General features: G+C 38.6%; 1 protein-coding gene across 1 annotated transcript; it reads left to right on the top strand.

Annotated features, from left to right (window-relative positions):
• The first annotated feature begins 943 nt into the window (after positions 1–943).
• On the top strand, positions 944–15504 carry LOC122664661 (COP9 signalosome complex subunit 1-like). The gene is made up of 6 exons (XM_043860587.1): positions 944–1393; positions 6479–6799; positions 8318–8434; positions 8526–8611; positions 14498–14732; positions 14951–15504. The coding sequence occupies exons 1-6, from the start codon at positions 1007–1009 to the stop codon at positions 15131–15133; spliced, it is 1329 nt and encodes a 442-aa protein (XP_043716522.1). The 5' UTR covers positions 944–1006; the 3' UTR covers positions 15134–15504.
• Positions 15505–16764: the final 1260 nt, after the last annotated feature.

The following is a 16764-nucleotide window of genomic DNA, read 5'->3' as shown; positions in this document are numbered from 1 at the left end:
GGAATGCTTCTCTGCTCATGCGATCATCCTTTGGGAGATATAGAAGCGTCAGAATGCTATGGCCTTTCAGAAGAGTGTCCTGGCTTTTCGATCTTGGGTGACTTCTGTTAATAAGTGTGTGACTGAATCATTATTGATCCTTAATCCCCCCTGCTCCCCCGCTACCCCCCTTTTCCCCGGCCCTCTCCTTGCCTGGTGGTGGGGGCTTTTCACATTTTTACTGAAGCCTCCCTATCCGATAGGCCTAGGGCTATGGGTATGGGGGCGGTTATCACTACTGATCTTGGACGCTTGTACATGGTGTCTACTGAGCATGACTTCCCCAGCTCAACTATTATTGGGGAAGTTAGAGCAATCCGTCTAGGGTTGCAAGCGACAGTTAATGATGGGCTTCGTCGAGTTGTTCTCCATTCCGACTGTCAAGTTCTTGTAAAGTGTCTGCTGGACCCCTTACTCCACCCCCCGATTAAAGTCTCCACCATTATGATGGATTTAAGGCTTCTCTCTTCATGCTTTGAGTCTATCTCTTTCTCTTTTGTTGGCAGAGATGACAATGCTTGTGCCCACGTTATCTCTAAGTGGGCATTGTGCTACCCTTATCTGGGTTTGTGGAAGTCTTCCTTTCCGGAGGACCTCCTCAATATTGTAACTTCCTTTTTGCCCTCTGAGGCCTAATATATTGCCCCGCTTGCGGGATTTTTTGTGCCCAAAAAAAAGAAAAAAAAAAAGGATAAAACTATCACATACAAATTTGGATAGTGGTGTAACAACTTCAGTGTATGGGCCTAACCCAGTGACCCTCTTGGACCAAATCCGACCCATTGTTCTACCCGAATATGCAAACCGGTGCCCATTGCCCACGCCCCACGCTATATCAATGAGGAGGGCGAGGGCCTTGAGAGTTGAGGCAGAGCGGAAGAGGAAGTGGTGCGTTGTGCAAGCAATCCTTGAAAACGAATCCCTGAGGAGTTCTTTCCTAGGGTTTGCATCAGAGATTCCAGCAGCTATGGAAGGCGAGGATGAAGGACCAGGAACGATGATCGAAGACATCGTGTCCAATGGTGTAGACGACAAGCGTAGTAAACCGATCTTTAGCAGCGAACAGATGGACGTGGAGGCTTACGCAAGTCTCTACAGCGGCAGAACAAAGATCACGAGGCTTTTGTTCATTGCCGATCGGTGTGGTAACCAGTCAATGCAGTTGGAGGCATTACGAATGGCTTACGAGGAGATTAAAAAGGGCGAGAACTCTCAGCTCTTTAGAGAGGTCGTTCAGAAGATAGATGGAAGGTTGGGGCCTGCTTATGGGATGGACCAGGCATGGGTCGATAACGTTGATCGTAGAGCTGAGCAGAGAAAGGAGAAGCTCGAGAACGAGCTCAACTCTTACCGGGTGTGTTTTATTTGTTTATTTATTTTATTCATTCAACCATCTGAACTTATTTCAGAACCTGTTTGTAATTACAGTTTTGCTATTGTTTCAATATGCATTATTTATAGTGGGTTTGCATAAGTACAATGGTCATCTGGTTTCAAAATTTAAACCCTACCCAAAACAACTTTTATTTCTTTTTCGCATCAAAAAGATAAAAACTATTTTTACAAAAAAAAAAAAAGGAAGATAAAAACTAAGAGTTTCAATGGTTTTGAGTTTCTATTGCCTGCCGTGAGGAAATATTGTCCATCGGAACTGTGGAAAATTGTCCAATTGGAGTTGCCTAAGCGAAAGTATGAAGAGTCTTAACGTCATATGCGGTTTGGGTTAGTTATATGTAGTTATTAGTAGTGGGGTGAGTTGAAGGGGAAATTGTAGGAGTGATTAGTGGGTATTTATAGACTACTACTTGTACTTGTATGTAATGAGAATGAGAAGGAGGTCCAGCTTCCTCAATTAAGCCAAAAACGTCATGGCTTTGTTGATAAAGCCAATTATATCTATTTCCCTATATTTTCTCTTATCTCAATGCCCCTATTTATCTCTTATTCCCACCACATGTGCACATATCAATTTCAGAGCACAATCTGTTGAGTGCAATTACTGAGATGAAATGGGCATGATTTGGGACCAAGCCCGAATTCTTTAAGTTTATATTTAAATCTTTGGTACTTGGGGGCTCATACCAGGGATATTGCCAGAAACAACCATATTAGCAGGGACCTATAAGATGTTGGTAGACGATATGTGGTGCAATGGTCTCCTATACATTCCTATACCTGGAATATATAGGAGACCCTTCTTCCCTGGTTAGATGGTTAGACATCAAATCTTTTGTGTAATACGCTGCTGTTGATTATTGTGACTCCTCAGCTCCCCCCTTTCGGACCAGTGGGGAGTTATTTCTTGGAATTATGTTCTTCTGATAAACACTATGGACTATGTTATTGCATCATAATTTTAAAATCTGTGTCAATTTTTGACAAAACTCACAGAAAAAAAAGGGTTTATGCTTATGAATCCTTTTTTCCTACTTTTTGTTTAACACTAATGCATTACACATTGATAGCTTCATTAGAAGTTATCTGAAAATGCATGGAGCAGATTTTGATTTGATGTATATACCAGCATTGTGAAAACACTAGGACATGTTTTCATTTTAGCAAGGATATCTTTAACTATTTCATGATGTAGATTTGGCCAATCGATGGGGCTGCAAGATAGGCCAAAACATGGCCCATATTATGGGTTGTTTAAGCCCATCGGTTGCATCATGTACCTCGCCCGTGATTTGGAACACATTCTGCCCATAGATTCTGTCCAAAGATGAGCTCAAGCCAGCAGGGAGTTTTGGGATATCGAGCACATATTCTGCCAAATCGACCATCCTTATTTGGGGAAAGATAACAGTCATTGGCTAGCTGGTTTTTAGGAGATTATTCCCAAATTTTTTGGAGATATTGTCCAGCTCTAGAGGAGAAGATAGTTTCCAGAATTTCAGTGGGCCCATGGCCAGTTTTATAAAGATCAAGTTGAAGACCAAAGGGCTATGCATGAAGGATTCCTTCCATGGCAAATTGAGTTGGTTTAGGAGTTTATTTAGGATAATATTTTTTTTTCCTGGTTTCTTGCATGTGGATTTTATTAGTTTAGGAAAATTTATAATTTATTAGATTGCTTATGCAATTAGGACTCCTTATATTGTTAATCGATTGGGAATGGGGTTTGCTTTTATTATGAGATATTTCTAGAAGATCGATTTAGGATGTAATTGGTTTATTATAAATAAAAGGAGTGAGGTTGAATCCTATGACCAACGATTTTAGAAAAGCTGAGTTTGGTTTTGAAACCAAGTTATGCTGTGAGATGCTGGGGAGGGTGAGATGCCTATACCTGTGAGTGGGTAAGAGTCCTGGGAGAGAGTGTGAGGCTCAATCCATTCTATTCTACCTTATTCTATCTTCTTCTAATTTTCTTTTATTTTCCAATCGTTTCTGTGGGAGATCTATATTCTGATGTCTACTGCAACCTAAGGCCTAACTACAGAGCTGGAATTCTGTAATCAGTCAACACAAGAAGTCCTATTGAGTTCCAATCGAATGCTGATTGAAGACCCCCTCAAAATAGTGTATGCTGTTCAGTTTCCTATGGTGTTTGCTGAAGATCTCCACTGACAGACAGTACATTGATCCTACTGTAGGGTTGGTTCCTAGTTGAACTAGGTCCTACATTATTCCATCAATTGTGAATAAGAAAAGTGGTACAGTTAACTTACTGGGAAAGTATAACAATCACAGTGCACTAAAGATTTTGCCATTGCAAAAGAATTAGAAACTAAACAGCCTACATGCTACTATTATTTGTTAAAATGAAAAGTGCACAATTATCGTAGGATCTTCTTACTTTTATTTGGTTTTGAAAGAAGAGGATACTGAGTGCAAACGCAAGTTACACTAATAGGTGCCGAGTGTAGGAAATGTTTCAAGGTCAACTACTGTAAAGTTTCAATTTATTAAGTGAAAACTCGACAATCCATTGTGCTAATCAAAACAACATGGTTCCATGCTTGAGATGATTATTAATCTCCCCGCTGGTTTACCATGTGGGTATCAGATGTCAATGGCTTAATGCTGCTAAAAAGCTCACATGAGCATTTCCATTACTGTGTTTAGAGTTTTCTCTTAGTTTATGATTTAACCAATTGTCACTGTCCCCTTTTTTTTTATATTTGTTGTGCATCTCCAGTCCCAAGTGATAATTTTTATTCCTCCCCCCAATAAATCGAGTAATCCACCTCTGCACTTGGTCTTGTACACATTAGGCCTCATTAGGAGTTCTTTTTTGGTTTTCGGTTATAACATGTGTTGTTTCTGTGTCTCTTCTTTAGGGTTACTTTGGCACAATACCGGAGCTTTTTTAAAGTTTAACGAGGATAAGATGTTGTGGGCCCAAGCTATAAGGAAGCAGGCCTAATTTATTCACTGGATACCTGATTTTTGTGTTAGTTGTTTCTATACTATACGGGTTGAAACTCATTTTATTTCATTTTATTTTATTTACAAGATTGGTTATATGGAAGTTCAAAAAATGTAATTGGATTGAACAGCAGTTTCTTGTTTAATTTTTTTGTTTTAATGTTTTAATTTTTTGGGCGAATAAAAATTCATTACCAAAGGAGAAAGGAAAGAAGGGGGGGGGGGGGCTAGAAGAAGAGAGAAGAGAAGCAAGTCAAAAGAAAAAAAAAAAATTACGTATCCACACTACCACTACTAGAACTAGTGGGGAAGGCCCCAAGGGGCAACAATAAGCCTATTTCTAGGAGAATCAATACATCTAGTGGGAGCCTTAGAGAACCTGCAAAGAAGTTGCTTGTGATGACTGGGGGATAGTTTGAGGATTTTTCATGTCTGCTCGAATTATTCACTTTTTTCTTCACATATGGGTGACTAGTGCTCTTCATTTTTCATTTTGTTTTTCCTCCGCAATATCTTGATGGACTTAGTATTAAATTAGTTCTGATTTTCTGTTGAAATCTAGCAATATCTAATGGGTATTGAAGAGAAATGAAGAAGTTTAGAAATTCAAACCAGTTGGAGAATGAAAAGTTGTATGCAGGACCTGGAAACAAGTTAGTTTGTAGGACTAGAAACCTGTTTTTATGAAATTTCGGGTATTGCTAAAACTAAAACTCCTGTGTTAAACCCCACTGTTTCATATATTAGAATTGATTTGATCCTGCAAAACTGTTAGTCGATTTTTCTGTTGTGGTTGGATTGCAGTGCAAAGTTGTATGGTTAGCATGGTCAACTAATTTGCTTGGGTGATCTTCTGATTTGAAATTTATAGGGATCTTTGGTGTTTTTTTTTTTTTGTCACTGATCTAGCATCTCCATACTTTTGGTTGTTGGGGAGGGGGGCGCAATTTGAGTTTGTTATATAGGATAAAAAGAGGATTTAGACTGGTGGCGAGTACTGCATTTCAGGTTTTCGGGAAATTTGTCTAGTTTTATTATTTGGGTCTGCTTGCCTTTGATGCTAAGGACCATTCATTGCTTTGGGGATTTTTGTTTATCCTGCATCACTTCACTTTTTCTTTAATGTGTTGTGTCAAATAAAAACAAAGGTTCTGAATTTCATAATTGCAATTAATTTTTTCCCCTTTCCGTTTCTCTTTCTCCCCCTATTTTGAACTATTGCCATAATTTTTCTTAAATTGGAACTAAAAACCTTTGTCTGGCAATTGTTTGAACACACATCCATATTCTTCTGGTACTAGTTACTTTCTTTGTGCAGCTTCTGTCGGCAAACTTGTTGCCTCTATTTAGAAGTCTTTTGAGAAGAATGCTATTTTGAGAAAAGTTTGGTGGCATCTTGTCTTTTGACTGGTTGTCACTTGTCCAATACTATATTCATCTCACTTTAAATCAGCCCTCTCACTAACTTGAAATCAGTTTCCAGTGGTTCTTTTTATGAGCCAAACTTCCAAACAATTTTCTTTTCTGTTGTTGTTTTACTATTACTAATTTCATTAGGATACATCTTCTTTGTGCTTGTCAAGTCAAGCTTTCCCTTGACAGCCCTAAATGTCTGGCACCACACCAGCTTGGTTTTTGATTGAAATTTTGTGGGCATTTTCACATTACCATCTATTGAGATCAGTCTGGACATACTTTACTCTGTGGATCTAAAACTTTGAAAAAGGTTGAAAAGTCAGCTTTGGGCATTCGTTTTATGGCTGAAAATACAAGTTGAAAAGTTCAATACATTGTGTTTGAGATGGTGCCTGAGACTTGTCACGTGGTCAATCGAGAGGTTAACATATTGATTGGTTGGATTGGGCAGAGTAGTCATGTTTTGTCTTTTCGGGTTCCTTTAAAAGATATTGTTGTTGTCATTGTCATTAAGAATTTGCTCCATTTGCATTGGTAAGATATATTGAAGACCGTGATTTTGAGATTGGCTTATATCACTAAAGTTCTCCCTCCCCCCCTTCTACTTATTTTCCTTCATCTCCATATCTGATCCTGGGATTTTTATATGCAGACAAATTTGATAAAAGAAAGCATTAGAATGGGATACAATGACTTTGGAGATTTTTACTATGCTCATGGTGTCCTTGGTGACGCTTTTAAAAACTATGTCCGTACTCGTGATTATTGCACTACATCAAAGCACATAATTCAGATGTGTCTGAATGCAATTCTTGTTAGCATTGAGATGGGCCAGTTTACACATGTCACAAGCTATGTAAGTAAAGCAGAGCCAACACCAGAGGCACTGGACCCTGTTACTGTAGCAAAATTGCGTTGTGCTGCTGGATTGGCACACTTGGAGGGAAAAAAGTACAAACATGCTGCTCGCAAGGTTTGTGTCTGCATTTGTAATCATTTTTATTTGTTCATTCTCTGATCAGCAAATTATATTTCATAAATCTTGCATGATGCATTAGTTGATATTGCCGTGTTCTTATGATTCTTTTGGAGCTTTAAGCAATGTAATACTTGTCTCTGCCAAGCATCTTAGTCTGTGGTTAATCCCCTTCCCGTTTTCTGGTGGTGCTCATCTCTTTTCAGGATGTTTAGTACTTTAGTTCTCTTATGCTTTTATACTTGATATTTTATAGTTCTCTGTGGCAAAATCTCAATTATAAACAAATGAATTTGATAATAATCTTGAGTATATTTGTTTTAGGCTATCATGAACAAAGTAATAAGTTAAATTGGTGATTTATAAAATGAAATTTAAAATCTTCAGTAAAATACTATTGTTTTCCTTTCCACCATTTTTCTTATGATTAATTTCTATGCTCTTTCCATTGTAAAACAGTAGATATGCATTTGAAGTGTATTTGGTTTTGGGTGGCAGAAAGTTAATGCCAAAAAGAAAAAGAAAAGAAAAAGAAGAAAATTAAGGGAAAAGAAAACAGAAAGAAAAAGAGTTAGTTGGTTGAGATAACCAGCATTTTTACCTTTTTTCCTGGAATTTTCCTGCAAGAATGAAGGAAATTTCCATAGAATATGCTCTGGAGTCTCCATGGAAAAATTTCTCTTGCAAGATGGGGTATACAGGGTTCATGTTTTTGGAGTATCATTGCTGGGGATGTTCTGTGAGTCCCCACAGTTTTTGAGGAGGTAATCATTTATGGTGTTGAACAAGAACTTATCAAGGTTTCACATTTCATAAGATCTTCAGACTTCTCATTGGTTTTCAATTATTTGAAAAATTCAACATCTCAACTATTTGACAATTTTGGTGGAGTATTCAAAATGTTTGTGATATTTAGGCAACTTGAAGAATCCTTGAGTTTTTGGAATTTGATCTTTTTTGGAGGTCAGAACCAGTATTGATGCCCAATTTTTTATTTGAAACCTTGAGAAATGGTGGAAGGTGAAATTTCTTACTTACTTGGAGACTAGATAAGTTCAATAGCATTTTAGGTTTCTTGTCTAGGTAATTATTTCCCTGCATGTTCTTCATAAAATAATAAACTTACTGCTGGAGAGAAAAATGCTTTGATCTTCCTGTTTTGGGCGCTTGAATTCATTATTCATTTTTCTTTGTTCTTTAATGGATTTTGATTTCTCATGATAGCAAAAGAAGTTACGAGAATGAGGACTGCATGGATGCTTTTGTCAGATTTAGTGTTGGTGCTTGCATGTCCTATGCTCATGTATTCATTGTGTGGTTGTGTGGGTGCATCATGCATGTGCATGCATGTATATTTGTGTGGGGTCGAAGCATGCATGTTCCTGTGCGCTGGTGGTGGTGTTATTGTCTTGTACAAGGTTTCTTGTATTCAGTGGTTGTGTTGGGTGGAGTGACTTTTGTTGATTATGAACTTCAACTATTAAAATATTAACTTCTGTTCTGGTGTGTTGACAGTTCTTGGAGACAGGTCCTGAATTGGGAAATAACTACACTGAAGTGATTGCACCACAAGATGTTGCGACATATGGTGGACTTTGTGCACTTGCTAGTTTTGACAGGACAGAATTAAAGGCATTTATCTAAATATTTCTGTCCCTTTCAGTTTTCATGCTTAGAGTTGAGAAATCAACCTCTTAACTATTTGTTTTTCTTCCACCAACAGAACAAAGTTATAGACAATCTCAATTTCCGTAATTTCTTAGAGCTGGTGCCTGAAATAAGGGAGCTTATTAATGATTTCTATTCAAGGTAAAAAATTATGAACTTTAATTCTGATCTTTCTGGTCCTTAATCTGCAATTTCTTCTTCTGTCCTTTCCCCCTCCCCCCTTAATCTGAATGGATAATTTTCTTCTGGGCTATAAGGTAAAAGATCAAATTGTATTAGAAAAAGGAAATTGTGAAGTCATAAGGATTGGCTTAGAAGTTGTAATTCCACAGAAGATTACAAGTTACCCTGTTTTGTACAAATAGTATTCTTAGTATCCCAAAAGGAGGACAACAGTTAATAGGATGGGAATGATCCGATGAGCGGTTTGGGAGTAAGGAAACATCTCACATGCGGAGATCCCAGAGACAGTGAAACTGAAATTAAAACCTATCAAGCCAATGGATTCCCCTCAAACTTGGATCGAGTATGAGTCTAGGTAAAACTAATAAAATCCCCAAGAGTGGAACTTAATCAGATGGCTAGATAGGAAGTAATTAGAAAAACAAAATTCTGAAACCAAGTATAAAATAGAGCATCCGCTGGTTAGTTAAAACTGAAATTAAGCTTTGATCCGACCTTACCTGATGTTAGGATTCTGATATAGATTAATGAATAATATATCCTCTTGAAACCAGAGATCAAATACAATCCAACAGCCTTGATAATCGACAGAACTCAAAATAGTATTCAGTTGCAGGAAAACAGAGTATAAACAGGAAGAAGAACCTATCTCAGGTTAAGGCATCACATCGACACTGTCTCTCACAGCTCTGGCCAAAAGGCATCTCAATAACTTCAATAATCAAATCGTTTGTGGCTGAGCATCCTTACATTGTTCATATAGACTGAAAAATAAACTCCTACTTAAACTATGAAAACTGAAATATAATCCTACTATGATTAGGAGTGCTTAAACCTAGCTGAAAATAAAAATAACAATTAAATAAAATCTCATACTTTTACTAGGAATGAAAGTAAAGTTAATAAGCTACTTCTATGCCTAATCCCGTATGCCTACCTTGAACCCACATTTTAGGCTATTAAAGTTGCCCAGCCACCCCCGCTGTGGAGCAGCCCAGCCTCACGGCCAGGCTGCTCCTCCCCCCTTCTTCCCCTCCCTTTCTTCCTCCATGTTTTCCTCTTCTTCATCGGGTTTTGGAGTCTGGCCGTGAGGCCGGGCTCCTCCTTCCCCCTTCTTACTCCCTTTTCTTTCTCCTTCTCTCCCTCCCTTTCTTCCTCCACTTTCTCCTCTTCTTCTTCGGAACTTGGAGCTTGGTCTTCTTGTTTGGACCAGCGTAGTGCTAGTGGCCGCCATCCTTACTCGGTCTGCAGTCGTGCTAGTTGACAGCCCTCTTGGTTTGTCGTTTTCGTGGTTGTTAGCCTTGCCTGGTTTGCTGCCTCGCAAGTCACCCTTTTGCTAGGTCTCTCTTCAGACTTGTTGGGGTCTCTCTTGCCTGGTCCCGCTGCTTCGTTTGGCTTTCGTCTATGACAGCTGCTCACTTCGCTGGGTCGCCTCCCTCGCTGACTGCCTTCCTCATTTGGTCTGCTGGCCTGTCTCTTCGCCTCCAGCCCCGTTTGCCTTCTCCCTCGCCAGTCGCCAGTCGTGTCTTGCATCGCTGGCGCTCTCAGTTGTCGCTTGGTCGCCAGCCCACTTGGACTGCAACTGCTTGGCCGCCAGCCCCACTCGGTCAGGCTTTTGTCTGATGCGCTTGGCTTGCTCGACTAACACCGTGGTACTGCCAGCTGCATAGCCTGCCCTCTGCATGCTATGCTCGGCCAGCAGCCGTTTCGCCGTTGCCCCTCTGATGTGGCTGTCACCTCCGCTTGGCCGTGGCCCTCCATAAGGCCAGCGCCCCTCTGCTGTGGCTGTTTGTTTGTCGGTGATGCTCCGATTCTCGTCTTGGCGGCTGGTCGATGTTGTGTTGAGATAATTTGTTTAGGGTTTGTGGTTCCCTACCTGGAATTGACTTGGCTGCCCTTCTTTTCCTATTGGGCTTTTGAATTTTGCAGGCCTATCCTCCTCTTAGGTAGGGCCATGTAATTTGTTTTCTTTTCTTTGGTAATGAATTTCTTTATTCTTCCAAAAAAAAAGAAAAGTGGCCCATTACAAAGAAAACACATGGGATCAAAGGCCATGCATACATAACCATAGTACTATATCTCGCGATATATCGGTATCTCGGGCCTACCGAGATATCCGAAATATCCGAGATATCGCGAAATATGACCGAAATATTGCATTTTTTCTGCAATATTTCGGGGGTCCATCTCGGGGGGTATTTGGCCATATCTAGGCCTGAAACTTCATGGACAGCCTTATTTAAGCTTAATAAACACATTTAAACCATAAAATTGTAAAAATGTGAATTCAAATTGGTGTTTTGGGCTTGCACCCTTGATTGACATACGGTCGCCGACCCTAATGTATAAATAGTTAAATACACAGATTAGACAGTTAATATTTAATAATAGAATTTAACTTCATCACATATCAAGTTAAAGCCAATACACATTGATGAGTGCCATGATTCTCATAAACTCCATAATATTCAATAACTCGCTTAAAGCCTTAAAGGCAATACACTAAGTGTCAAAGTTAGTTAGTCACAAGACTCGCAACTCGCAAGTCACAACTCACAAGTTCATAGATCAATGAAATCACAACTTAAGTTACAAATTACAAGTGCTAAACTGCTAATAGTAGTTGCTGTGCCTCCCTGGATCAATCTCACTCATGCCTCGCTGGAGTCGACGTCCATTGCTCTCTGTTTGAAGGACATATGTGGACCACGGTATAGAATCATGGAAGAAACGAGTGTAGTCATCCACAAGTGTCACGTAAATGGAATCATCAACATACTGTAGGTAACCTATCCTAGGATATAAACTAGGGTTACCAATCGATCCAGTCCGTGAAGAAGATGATTCACTGTGATATGATGTTGGTGCCGGCGTAAGAGGCGATGGCATTGGCTGCATGTATGGCTGGTGAGGTTGGTAGCTAGGTCCGCTAGGGTATGCAAAGATGTTATCTACAAAAGATGATCCAGTATGTCCCTAGGATTGGGACTGGTAGTCATAGTCCCCTACCCCACTAAACTGCCCATATGATGATGATCCATATCCATATCCACCGTAAGGTTGTGATGCACCATAATCCGATGCCAATGGAGTGGTATGTGCGAAAATTAAAATAATTATTTAAGAGTAGAAAAATAAATCCGACACCGTGAAGCCGTAGATCGGCCATTGGTGTCTAACATATATTTAATTCATTACCATCTAAGTCATATTACCCCTAATTATTTCCTATTTTAATTGTAGGAAAATGAATTTTTAAAACCAGGAAAAAAAAAAAAAAATACATATGGAAAAAAAATTTCGACACCGTGAGGCTATAGATCGGCCTCCGGTGTCTAACATATATTAATATCATCACCATCCAACAAAATTTGTGCATAGTCTTTTCAAAAAAATAGTTTTAGAGGAATATAATTTACCTTAAATAGTGGAAAAAAGCTTGGATGATGAGCTTAGATGACCCTCCGATGAGTTTACCGGCGAAAATCCGACAACAATGTGCTTGAACAATGGCTAGAGTGTTGGATGAGAGCTTGGAAGAGTGGAAGAATAGGCAAAAGACTGAAATTCCTTAGCAAATGCAGCTCTCGGTCGAAATATGGACCGAAATCTGCGAAATATTGTATTAAAGCCCCCCCTTCACGTGACACTTTAAGCCAAAATACCATATTTCGTCGATATCTCACGATATCTCACGAGATATCGACGAAATATGGTATTTTTTCATTTCGACCTGATTTCGCATCTCGGTAAGCTCGAGATATACGAAATTAAGCGATATTTCGGCGAAATATCGCGAGATTTTGAACCATGTACATAACCCATCCCAAGGCTTAGTTCCAATAAAATAATCCCTCTAGATGACTTATCTTCATCAATGCCCCATTTGATTCAGTTCATTGGTTTTAAAGGAGGATGATGCTTACTCATTGACTCCTCAAGGGCCTTTACGCAGAGAGTTAGGGCTCAAAAGTCAAAACCCTTGAGGCTTTTCTCAAACATTAATTAGTAAAGTATAAAATTCTTGTGATACAATAGACATATATGTGTGCCTGTACTTGCATGTGTTTTGCTTTGAAGGGTATAAAATGGTCTTAAAGCTCTGTGATGCTCACCTGAGGTCAATGACCCATTGTTGTCATCTAGCAGATACAGAAAAGAGAGAGAGAGAGAGAGAGAGAAAAGTTTGTCCTCATCTTTGATTCGTTTTCACTTTAAAAATTGAGGGAGTCTGGTGGTCCTAATTCTTTGCTTTAATGAATCCTTTCTGGACTTGTGACATTGGTTCATGAAAGATCATTTTATGACTTCATTGTTGTTGCAAAATTCTGGCAGTGCTTTTGTGCCACTGGTACTTAGTGTGTATAAAAGAGGATTTTGTGTTAGGTTAGCATCCAGGATTTGTTATATTTTTAGCCAAACCATATTATTTTAAATTCCTGGAAATTTGCTATTTTGACTTTATACTAGGCATTCCCTGGAAATGAGCTGCTGCACATGCACTTTTGGCATGTTTGGGTAAAAGCTTATTGGAGTACAAGATATGGCCAGCTTTGTTCTTATTTTTTGTTTAGCTATTTTAGTTTACCGTGTTTCTCTTTTTTGTTTCCAGTTTGGTTGTAATAGAAGATTCGATATCTAAATTCAGTTTTGGCAAGTTAGTTAGTACTAGTTTCTAATTTCAGATTTAGAAAGTAGGCTTAGCTTTTATTTAGAAGTTTCTATTTCAGTACTTGGTTTCCTTTTAGTTAGATATAGTTTCTTGTTAAATTATGTACACTAGAATACCATAGAATACCATGGGGGTATTCTGGTCTTTTGGGTGTTTTATTTATTCTTTATTTATGTATTTATGAGCAAGGGTAGAAATGTAATTAGGGCTGTGAGTTTGTGACACTGTTCACGTAAACAGTGTCATGAACAGTATCATGAATAGTGTTTCCCTTTGTAATCTCTTTTATTATTATAAATAGAGAGCTTGACTGATCTCATTGATCATTCAAGCATTATTCCACAAACTTGTTTTGTAAACATTTCTATTTTTCGTTTGGTTCTATTTTGTAATCCTCCCAATAGCCAAAAGGGGAGATACTATTTGTAATCATGCTTTAGTTATAAATCAAGGCAAGAAGCTGTATTGATCAGCCACTGATGAGATGGTAAAAAAGAGCGGTTGTTAGCCAGGTAGCTGTGAGAGACAACTCCTGTGAGAGGCCGTGGGTGAGAGACCCGGGAAAGAGTGAGAGGCTGCTCAATCCAAACTATTCTTCTTCTATCCTATCTTCTATTTATCCTTGTTTTTAAAAAATTTTTATTTTATTGTGTGATCTGCTACAAGTTCTGCGATCGATGAGTAAATTTGCTGCTGAAAAAAAGTAATCGATCTCCTAATCTGTCCAGCAATTGAATATAAATTTTGAGGATCAATTCTGGCCTATCATCGATCCTATTGTAGAGTGGTTCTTAGTTGGAACTTCTTCTACGTTACATTCGGCCTACCTTTATGCTCATGACAAGCCAGTTTGTGGAAACGATGAAGCTGAAGGCCCATAAGTGTACCCAAACATGCACTTTAATCTGGCGTGCAGTGACCAATTGTCAAATATGACCTTAAATATATTGGAATGGTGGAAAATGATCTGTGTAGCTGGCCGCAAGTAACGCAAGTTTATAGTCCGTTGACTGGAGCTTACTTTATTGAAGGGTCCTTGCAAGTTCATTGGACATGGTGTTGTTAGTGAATGTATGTCATTAAAGTGTATATTCATTTCAATATCTTCTCTTTTCATGATTGGAGGCAGTAGACCACTATTTGATATGTCAAAAAAATTGTCTATCTTGCAGCCGTTATGCTTCATGCCTTGAGTACCTTGAAAATCTCAAAGCCAATCTGTTGCTCGACATCCATTTGTATGACCATGTTGAGACGCTGTATAATCAAATCCGTCACAAAGCCCTCATCCAATATACACACCCATTTGTGTCTGTTGATCTTCACATGATGGCTAGTGCCTTTAAAACAAGTGTTGCTGGGCTGGAGAAAGAACTTGAAGCTTTGATAACTGACAACCAGATACAGGTATGTTTTGGCTACTTTTCATTTCTGTTAATTCACGGACCTTTAATGTGTCTTTGTAATGAAAGAACTTTGATTTTTCCCCCTTTGGGAGCAATTTACATTTATCTCAGCAAAATTAAGGACTAACCCTCTTAATTGAGCATTTTATGTTTCTTTAACTCATTTATTCCATTTCTTGTGTGTTCGGTGCTTAATTTATCAAACTGGTCCTACTACAGGCTCGAATCGATTCACACAACAAAATTCTTTATGCACGACATGCTGATCAAAGGAATGCAACATTCCAACGGGTCCTACAGACAGGCAGTGAGTTTGACCGTGATGTCAAAGCAATGTTGCTGAGGGCTAATCTACTCAAGCATGAATGCAATGCTAGAGCAGCCGCGAGGAAGTGCCTCTAAAATGGTCAGCTTTGACAAGCATGTTCTGATGTGCTTTCACATACCCTGTATTGGTCTCCTACTAATATAGGGTATGGAGCAAGTTTTTGGAGGACAATTGAAAACCTTTTTAATGTCTATGGAGCCTCATTTTTCTGGAAATCTGCCCATCAGCTCTATACTGCACATGCACTTTTGAGTATGCGAGTCTCCATGTTTATATGGCTGAGTCTTGACTACAGTGTATATACTATTGCGTTTCATTGTTTTTGTGGTTGGTTAGCAAAAAAGTATGGTCTACATGGCCATGAAACATTAGGAAGTTGGACTTTGGATCTCCAGACATAGAGAAATTGGTACTAATCTCAAAATTAAAGGTGAGTTACAGAACAGTCGGAGAAGAATTCTTGTCAAAGTTTACTATATGCCAAAGTATTTCCCCTTCATTTCAATTTTTCTATTCAAACTTACTCAACTCTCATGGTTAAATTGAGTTCAGATTTGAATCTGAATCACATATTGATTGGATAATCAGTTAGATCTCAATTTCTTTTCTTTGAAATCAGTTAGTTTTATCTCCATGTACATTGAGCAGCTGATCAAAAGGGAAGGGACGAAGCTCCTACGTACCTTACTTAGTAATACTATACTACCCTGCCTACTGGTGATCATCCTCTTGTAATCTCAGATGAAAGTTTTGATTCTCAAACAAATGAGACAGGATGGGCAATAGTTATTGTTCTTAAAAGTAAATTTTGGGCAAGAGAACGCTGCCTGGGTCTCTAGAGCTTGCACATACACTCAGGCCAATGGAAGCACAAGCACAAGCATCGACCTAGCCATGCGACTGGGTAGTGTTCTTTTCCCCATAAATTTTTATCAGTATCTATGGATTATGAGTAAGTAGGATCCTAGATGAAGCTGAGGCAAAGGGGCTTCAGCAAGGAATCTTTGAAGCAAAGTTTTTGGGTAACAATGCTCTACAGCATCATGGACAAATTCTAAAAATCTGGCAGACTGGTTCCAAAAAAATATATATTTTGGCTATGAGAATTCTCGAAGTCCTAACTATGTAATTATTAACGGTAAAGGCACGAACTAACAAGATGAGAGGTCCATTCAGTGAGAGTATTACTCTCTTTTCAATTAAAAAATCGCTTAATGGGAGGAGTGGTTTTTTTTTTCTTTTTCTCCCAATAAAATATACTCTCAAAATGCATGTTAAGTTTTATTTATTTCTTTTGGGATCAAAGCATGTAAAGGAAAAGGATCTCCATGCTGCAGACTGCAGTATCATTTGCCCTCTCAAACCCTCATGTGAAATGTCCCTTTCTGAGCTCCAATTGGCTTGACATGAGAGATTCCATTTAAGAAATATATGGAATCTCTGTCCTATTAGGCTATTGCTGCCAATGTAACGTATGCCTTTTACCAAAAAAAAAAAAAAAAACAAAAAAAAATGTAACGTATGCCTTTTAATGAGTTATATATTTTTTATTTTCTCTCCCTTCCTTGATTATATAGGTGACTCATGTAGATGGTATCATTCTTTGCATCACCATTGGTGTGATGTAGGAAATTCCTCTAAACTAGCAATGTTGGGAACCCCTCACCTTTCTATAAATAAGAGAGAGAAAAAAAAATAATGTTTA

This window comes from Telopea speciosissima, chromosome 6 (genome assembly GCF_018873765.1).
Source record: "Telopea speciosissima isolate NSW1024214 ecotype Mountain lineage chromosome 6, Tspe_v1, whole genome shotgun sequence".
Lineage (NCBI taxonomy): Eukaryota > Viridiplantae > Streptophyta > Magnoliopsida > Proteales > Proteaceae > Telopea > Telopea speciosissima.
Note: the sequence above shows the minus strand (reverse complement) of the source record. Positions and strands in the feature narration are given on the sequence as shown.